We start from the raw sequence: 9,169 nt of genomic DNA, 5'->3' as shown, positions 1-9,169 counted from the left end.
ACGGGGCGTTAAATGCCGCAAATGAAGCTTGTAGAATGGAAAGAAGCCTCAAGCAGTTATATCTTATGATATAAAGCCTCACACTAGTAATTTTTCCATGTATTTGTGTCTAATTCAAGTGATTTTGAAATGTTCTGGATATGCAAATTAGCCTATTCCCAAGGGACCTAAAAATTAGGGGCTTTTCAAACCAAAAATTCAGGTAACAGATGTAAAGTCATATAATGGGGTCACATTTTTCTGCATAAGAATTTCTCAATGCACAACTTAATTTTTTAACGCGCAGATTTTTAACGCGCGCGCAGATTTTTAACGCGCAGAAAACCCGTTCCCCCCCTGGCTATTGGTACCACTTTTTGGCGGTCCCTTATTTAGCTATTTTTTAAATTTTTTCCAATCCACACAAACATTCACAGGGCTTGAAATACCACTTGCATATGCAGGTTAGTGCAGGTAAAATTGGTTCTGTGCAGGTATATCTGGTGTCTATCTGCACCTATAACCTGCACCTAACCTTCACTGGTCCATATACTGGGTTTTATACATAAATGATGTACGTGCATGTGGATAATGTTCTTAGCTGCATTGGCTGCTACCACCAATAAAGTATAATACATTGTACTATAAAAGAAAAAATAGCAATGGTTCCTGAACAATTTTAGTACGATCCATACTTCCTTAACCCATATGGTGCAGTAAATTGTCTGGTGCAGGTAATTTTCATGTTACCTTCACCAGTGCAGTAGCAGAAAAAAGTATTTCGAGCCCTGATTTAGAATCCCTTCTTTAGTGACCACCTGTCCATGTAGACCAGAATCTATACACTTCCCTGAGTGGTCTTCTTGGGCAGGTTTGAGTTAAGTAAAGTAAAAGTTAAAGTAAAGCTAATTATATATAAGTGCTAAGTACTTGAGTTAGGGAAAGTAAATTATACCTAGTTAAAAGAGCATTTGTTCTACATTCTCTATGTCAACTACTAGTATTTCTGATTGTCTTGTTTGAATTGTTTGGTCATTGAGTAACTCAGTGCTCTAGCACACTGATCTTAGCACCTTAAAAATGATTAAGAAAATACTTTAATGAAATTAGCTGTTAAACAAAAGAAATATCAGTGCTGATTAGATTATCCTTTCTAATACATTCTCTTGGTTGCTTCTGATACACATGCAAATTTGCCTGACACTTCTAGGGTTAATATTTAACTATGGTTCAATCAGTTACAAACACCCAGACTACAAAGTACACATAACGTCACTACTGCAGTGTTGTAGGGTGGTCACGTCAGCACTTTAAAATTACACCCTCTCTTTAGCTCTTAACCATTTTCTTGCTGTTGACTTAACTGTAAAACATGTCTGTAGTGGCCACAAGGTAACTTAGTATGGAAAGGTTTGAACTGAACAGCTGACATTAGACTATTTGAATCTTAAACTGTTTTTGTTTAAGAATTTCAGTTTCTACTCAGCAACTCTTGACTTCGAATCAATAAGTTCATGAACTGCTTACTACGCAACTTCAACCAAGATCGTTAGTTTTAGAATTTCGAGCTGAGGTCTGTGCATGAATTTTCACTAGCATGCAAAGGAGGTACATTGACTCAATGTTTGAGCGAGACTTGGAAACTGTAGGCTCCGATCAGTTTGCCCAAACTGGGTCCGTGCAAGGTTTGTAGTTACTTTCTTAACCACCATGGCATGCATGTTCTTTTCCTTTGTGTGGTCTTATTACATGTATATATATATATATATATATATATATATATATATATATATATAAAGGGTACGACACAGGCTGCTTGTTCAAATGCATGTCAGAAGTATGTTGTTTTAGATGCTATAATTGACGTGTCAGGACTAATATCTATTGACTATTATACTATTTATAGAGTTTTTCTGACTGATATTGTTACAAAAGAAGACCTGTACTAGTGCATACAAATGACATCCCTAATACTAACCCAATGGTGCAATGGCCTAGTGGGTAGAGTGTTCGTGAGGTTGTGAGTTCGATCCCCGGCCGAGTCATACCAAAGACTATAAAAATGGTACATGCTGCTTTCTCTGCTTAGCACTCAACATTCGGGAAAGAGTATGAAAGTTGAACACACACCACTACCAGTGGACTAGCCCCCTGCTGTAGTGATTGCGTTGTGTGGCCCAGGGCTAAGGAAACAGAGATGGGCGCCACCCTATGTGCCATCAGGCACGGGAAGGGCTTAACTTTTTTTTAATACTAACCCAAACAATATCCCAACAAAATTTAGCTACAAACAATGATTTGTAAAAATCTTAAGTCTCAACCGATTGTGCAGGTGAGAGTAAAACATCTAGGAGTCGAAATGTCCTGATAATGGATGAATCATGCTCCTTGCAGACCTCCTGGAACTGACTGGTCCTCTAGAGCTTAAGGGATCCGGACTAGGGCTGTGTACCAGTACAGTGTGCCGATACAGAACCGGTACAGTCAATTAGGTACAGGTACAGTACCGGTACAGTCAATTAGGTACAGGTACAAAATACCGGAACACTGGTGTACCATACTGGACCTGTATCTAATTAGTGCAATTAAGCCAGACAGGATAACAGGTCAGAGGGTGGCCACTTTGACAGATAAAATTACTGTGAAATTACCATGGCAGTCTCTGAGCCCCAGTGAGGGAAAAACAACAATTTTGTAAGGGTCAAATTTTTGTTGCATCATGTGTCTACCATAACAAACACGTTTTTATTGGTTCAAACATGCTTCTATCCTTATTGAAGATCGACTTTTACTTGAACAAGTAGTTCAGGTACAGGTTCAAGTCCGGACCTGTACCTAAACTTGTGTACCTGTACCTGTACCTAAAATTTGTTTAGGTACACAGCTCTAATCCGGACATTTGTAACATGGCTTTCCCTATATGCATACTTGACTCCTCTTTGTCTTATTTCAGATGAAGACATCCTGTTGCAGGCTGTTGTCTTTGTGGAAGATGCCATTCATGTAAGTCAGACTTCCTATGTAACAGGACAAAAATTGATTTCATAATAGGGACAGAGAACATACTTTCTGGTAAAAGCAGCATATCACTATGATTGTTGTTGACAATGTTACAATTGGTAGTTGGTCCTTCTAAAATGTAGAAAATTTAAAGATGCTATGGCTAGTTTCTTTATTCAACAACTGTAAAAGTACTTTTGTAAAATGTACAATCATACATGTACAATTACCTCTTTCTCATGTCAAGAATGTGTATATTCTTGATTTCATCTTGTGTCAAAGCAAAGTTTTTTATTCATTTGGAATCATTTGAGAATATCATAAGAATGTATTGTCTCCTTTCCAGTACCGTTCCATCCACCATCGCGTGGACCCGTGGTCATTACGCCTGTACCGCCTGTACTACTCCAACTGGGTCCAGTGGGGCATGTACGCAGCCATATCCGTCCTGCTCATTCTCGCGTTCTTCGAGCGCCCATCGTCTCTCTCTTACACCTCCGACACGCAGATGCTCTTCAGGGACAGAAACGGGACGAATCAAACCAGCCAATGGGAGCCCCCGTGCGGCGTTACGGAGTCGATAGAACTGGTCTGTCTTCTCATCTTCCTCGCTGATTTTGTAGTCAAAACCTACTTAGTTGGAAAGGAGAAGTTTCTCAAAAGTCCGTGGTTGATCGCGTATGTTCTAATCCTCATCGTGTCGCTTCTGGATTGGATGGTGACACTTGGCGTCCTGTGTGTCGTACAAGTCCCCGGAACGCTGCGTTATCGTCCGGTCTTGCGTATTCGGCGCTTTCTACGTCCTTTCTTCCTCCTACAGAATTCCTCTTTGATGAAAAAGACTGTAAACTGCATAAAGCGGACCCTACCAGAGATTTTCGCAGTGCTGGTGCTACAGTTTCTCCATGTGTACTTCTTTACAATTGTCGGGATGTTGTTGTTCTCGGAACCTGTGGGTTCAACTGGCCCTGGTAAAAACAGCACATGGGTACCAGTAGACAGAGCTACAACTGGCATCAGCGACCCGAACTTCCATTCGCTGTGGAACGCTTTCATCACGCTACTCGTCCTCCTGACCACGGCAAACAACCCGGACGTCACGATGACGGCGTACTCTCACAACCGTCTGTACGCCGTCTACTTTATCCTTTTCCTTGCGATTGGCTTGTACCTCCTCTTCAACATGATGACAGCTGTCATCTATAACCAGTTCCGTGGCTACCTCCAGTCTTCGCTGCAGGGCAGTTTCTTCCGTAGGAGGGTCGCGGTACGTACTGCCTTTGAGGTGCTGAGTCAGCAGAACAAGGAGCTCAGCACGAACTCCGACAACGACAGCGTACGCGTCAGCACGATCTACCACGTGATCGAGAAGGTCTCCCTGCCGAAGGGCGCAGAACGGAGGATCACGGACAAGTTGGGGAGGGACATGTTCGGGACGTACAACGCGGCACAGTTCCAGGCGGTTTTTGATCTGTTAGACTTAGACTACGAGGTTCATCACAGGCCGCCTCTACCAGCATTCAGGTATGGTAGACAGACATTCACGAAGTATCATATACACACTACTGTATGATTCATATTAAAGATAGATATTGCTGTAGATTGTAGTACAAATTACTACAATGCTTAATTTTTTTCCAACACAAAGGCCTACACGGATCAAATTTCAACGGCCACTGTCGCCATTGATCCTAAAGAAGGCGACAGTGGTTGACTGGGCATTGAAAATTTGATCCGTGTATCCCTTTATTGTGTTGGAAGAAAGTTTAGCATAATGATTGTACTAGAGATGGCGACTACAAACACAGATGAGCTTCAAATGATAATTGCTGTAGATTAATTAGATGGAAAATGTTCTTACAAGTGTATTGTTTACATGTAAGTGAAAATGGCATATCTTCTTAGACTGTTATGTTTAAAGACTAGATCTGTTTTGCAGACACTCCTGGCTACAGTTTCTACAGAAGATGATTGCACACCGGTACTTTGAGTACTTGTGTTGTGTGGTTGCCCTGTCCAACATCCTCACAGTCTCTATCCTGCTCACCATAGAGTATGATCAGGTCAGTGAGGAATCCTGGCATTAATTGAAGAATTAGATTGAAGAACTTTATTGCACATTTTTGCCACCCTGGGCTAAGTACAGGTCACAACAAGACATGTTGAAAAGATACAGTTCACAGATACAAAATGAGACTATTGCTGGATAAATTCAACTTCTCGCTTCTCTGTTATAGTGGAGATAAAAGAGCAGATATGTTTTATGTTCGATGGTTTGTCTAGTTGCATTAGGAATATGAATTTTTCTACAGAACTTAGGTGTATGAAATTAATGTTATAAAACCATTTTCCAATCCTAAACTTTTCTCTGTCCTATCAGTTTTATTTGGTGAAACAAGCTGATCATTAAAACTGTTGAACGCTAACCATCTGAAAGGCAATTTTACACCAGTTAGGTTCATACATCTTGACAAGATCTGAATTCTTATACTGCAGTTTTCCAGTTTCCAAAGATTTTGCTGTGTCTTTAGCCTTCTTTAGAACAACTGGTCCATTCAGTTACACTGGTCTTATTTACCATCAGCAAAGAATAAAAAGTGATATTGAAAAAAAAAAATTTCTATTGTATTTGTAAGTCTTACGGTATGTATACATCATTCCTAGTGGAACTGATGTCAGTATCGTATTTTATGTTGTATGTCACAAGGAATTTTGGTGATATGACGTCATTTCCTCTTCTTAACTTCACCCAAATCCAGCTGAATGCGACCAACTCAGACCTGGAACTCCTGAACTTTGTCTTTGTGGTGTACTACCTGGTGGAACAGTGCCTCAAGTTTGTCCTGCTGGGCTGGAGGTACTACAGGATCAGGTAGGGGGCGCTGGTGTACTAGTGCTGTTTGAACTTTGCTTTAACAGGTGTGTGAAGATTTTGGTTTTCTACTAGCAGCTCTTGAAGCTGTTGTAAGTTTTCAAGGTCACAAGTAGGGGCAGAATTTGCCTTTTGGAAACTGCATGCCCTAGTTTACTGTCATAAGTTATTACATGGTTTTTAAAAATTTGAATTAAAAACATAGTGTCCTAATAGATAACTTTCACCACAATTCAGGAAAACATACATCTTTGATGCGTTGGTGACCTTCGGTCTCGTGATAGTGGAGATTATGACGCTGGTAGAGTACGGGTCTCCTTTCTCTGAACTTGACCGAAAGGACAAAGTGGAGACCGTGATCGAACTGTGGGACCTCATCCGCATCACCAACATCCTCATCATGTTCCGTCTCCTACGCGTTATCTCGCTCTTCAAAACCATGTCCCTCGTGCTGAGCACGCTGCTCGACCTCATCAAGAACATGCGCGCCTTCGCGGGAATCCTCGTCGTGATCTACTACATCTTCGCGATCCTCGGGATCGAGATATTCAGCGGTGTGACAGACTACGAGACCTTCCGCACCCCGAATCTCACGTGCGGGAGCTACCAGCAGTTGAACTATTGGGCCAACAACTTTAACGATTTTGCCTCAGCGTTAGTCGTGTTGTGGGACGTGATGGTTGTCAATAACTGGATGGTGTTTCTGTTCGCGTACAAGGATGCGTTAAGCACGGGCTGGGCACAGCTTTTCTTCATCGTGTGGTGGCTCGTCTCCGTGGTGGTCTACGTGAACTGCTTCATCGCTCTCGTTCTTGAGAACTTCATCACCAAATGGGACAAGTCGAATGCCATTAAGGAAGAACCGGAAGACGAAGGGCGCAGTCGTACGTTATCGTTTACAGAAGTCAGGGTAGAGTCGGTGCACCACTTGTTTAGAAGTGGTCTCACTGAACCCAAAGAGGAAGAAATTATGGAAGAGATAAGACAACACCAACATTTGGAAATCAAGGTGTAGCTAGATAATAAGTGTAAAGTTTTCATTTCTATGTCGTCATTTTTGCTTTGCGGGCAGTTTAGCAAACTATGAACATTTTCTCCCAAATGGAGCGTGATACACCCGTAAATAACTATCAGGTTGGCAATTATTGATATAGTAAGGTTCTTTGGACACAACCATAGAGTACTTACTTCCAACGTTTCGATGTCGGTCAGACGCCATCATCAGGGTTAGAATGGCTGGATATGATTCTCGCTACTGATTCTCGGAGCATGATACAGTTTCTGGCAGGCCAGTGCAATTTTTTCGTGGGCAGTTTAGTATCTACATTTGTATAACATTTCCCCCAAAATGGAGCTTGATATTGATACCATTAAATCTGGCAATGCAGTGCAATTTTGAAAAAGGGAGATTTATTTGCAAGATATTGTTTGTGCAATACAATGTTATTCCATGTGCTTTTCAGTGAAGTTATATTTTGGCAAAAAGTTTTAATTTTTTTTGGAATAGCTGACTAAATTGAAAGCCTATAGCTATGAAAATGAGAAGAACTAAATATTCCTATAACAAAAAATGTTGAAAGTCAATGTGTAACACATAGCTTTCATTTGATTGGCCAGGCCAATCAGCCAATCAGCATGCCTGATGTTTCAGGTAATCCTTCTGATTGGTCCATGTGCGAACAGTTGTTAACATCACATCATGATTGTACATTTCATTGCACATCTGATTCAGTGAATTCAGTTAAACTGACAGTAAAAGTAAGAAATTAGATATTAGATAGAAAGTAAGGTAGTAAAGGCGAACATTTTCTAACATGGAAAAGTATGTGATCGTGCCTCTTAGAACTTTCTCTGGTCAGCAGTTGTATAAAGAGTCAATTTTCTTGTAACTAATAGTTAAGTTTAACGTGTTCCTCTAGAGTATACAGTGCAAAATTTTGACTAAATTTACAGTTCACAATTCTGGCTGTATGATAGGTACATTATGTTAAAGTTTGTGTTGAAACTTGAATTGTAGATCTATGGCCAATGGACAGTATTCGTCTTTGGAGGTGCTAAGCTAATGTCAATTCTACATAGAAATTGTAGAATTTTATAATTGAGAATTCAAAACTTAATGGTATTTACACCATCGTGCCCAAAACTTGTGAAAATATCAGAGACCAAATGTACAGAAAGAATTACTTTACTCTATTGTTACATTCATACACAGAAAACAAAAATATATTGATAAAAACTGTAACAGTTAACGTTATTCTGCTAGCTTTGAACTACTAAGTTTATGATGAAATTAAAACAGAAAGGTGATAACTTTATCAAATCAGCCTTATTTGTTTCATTATGTGATTGATTTCAATCTTTGAAAGAAAGACAACTTTAAGTAATTCCTCTGCAAAATTTTGCTGGCCCAAAATAGTCCTGCACCTCATTATTCTGGACCAGTCCAGACCGTTCCAGACCTCAGACCTCTGGTGGTCCGACGGGTGGTGAACTAGTCTGGACCTACCTGAACTGGTTTGGACTAGTACGATTGGCCCATTTTGTTGCGGAGGACTAGTCTGGACTAGTTCCTGCGATTCAATTTGCTACAGTACTAATGACTCAGTACAATGTAGCCAAGGCAAGTTTGGACCTATTTGTAGTGTTGTAAGAGCCAAAGAAGATATAAAACATAGCCCCAGTAATCTGTTTGAACTACTTGCATATTTTAGATCTTGAGATGTTTGCAGTGGTGTTATTTTCAGAGTTTTTGCAGTAACCTGTCCATATGATATGTATTTGAAAGTACAGCAAATTCCTACCTTACTTAAATACTAGAGAAATACAGCAGAAGGCAGTTTTTTTTTAAATTGCATATCGGATTAACGCACACTTCTGTTAACTGCACGGAATCCCCAAATCCCAAACCGATAACTTTGCATCATTGCACCAGCCGGATAATTGCACGAAATTCACTGGCAAATAGGCCGTGCAATTAAGCGGATTCTACTGTATTTCAAATGCAAACATAATACACAGCAAAAACATCCTGTCTCCTTCCATGGTTAAATAAGCCAATGCAAAAATAATTGAATATATTGTATGCATTTGGTATTTCAAACCCTACTCGACACATAATATGCAGTATGACAACCTACATCAAGCTATGACTGACAGAGACATATGGAATGCTATCATCGCTCGAGACCAGAAGGACTCGTCTTAAGCAAGTAAGCAGCACTGCTCTAAAATTAGAATTTTTCCTGAGTCAATTAGGATTTTACCATTGTCAATATTGACCGATTGAGGCCACTTATATATAACTACATGTACCGTAAA

General features: G+C 40.2%; 1 protein-coding gene across 1 annotated transcript in view; it reads left to right on the top strand.

The window, feature by feature from the left end:
• LOC118406642 (two pore calcium channel protein 2-like) overlaps nucleotides 1-8,164 on the top strand; it is a 14,315-nt gene extending 6,151 nt beyond the window's left edge. The window contains exons 2-6 of the mRNA XM_035806867.1: nucleotides 2,933-2,982; nucleotides 3,326-4,503; nucleotides 4,919-5,042; nucleotides 5,739-5,851; nucleotides 6,089-8,164. Of these exons, the coding sequence (XP_035662760.1) occupies nucleotides 2,933-2,982; nucleotides 3,326-4,503; nucleotides 4,919-5,042; nucleotides 5,739-5,851; nucleotides 6,089-6,866 (2,243 nt within the window). The 3' untranslated portion in view covers nucleotides 6,867-8,164. The remainder of the gene's footprint in view (nucleotides 1-2,932; nucleotides 2,983-3,325; nucleotides 4,504-4,918; nucleotides 5,043-5,738; nucleotides 5,852-6,088) is intronic.
• The last annotated feature ends 1,005 nt before the right edge of the window (nucleotides 8,165-9,169 follow it).

Source organism: Branchiostoma floridae, chromosome 19 (assembly GCF_000003815.2).
Source record: "Branchiostoma floridae strain S238N-H82 chromosome 19, Bfl_VNyyK, whole genome shotgun sequence".
Classification (NCBI taxonomy): domain Eukaryota; kingdom Metazoa; phylum Chordata; class Leptocardii; order Amphioxiformes; family Branchiostomatidae; genus Branchiostoma; species Branchiostoma floridae.
The sequence above is the reverse complement of the archived record's forward strand: the minus strand, read 5'-3'. Positions and strand labels throughout refer to the sequence as shown.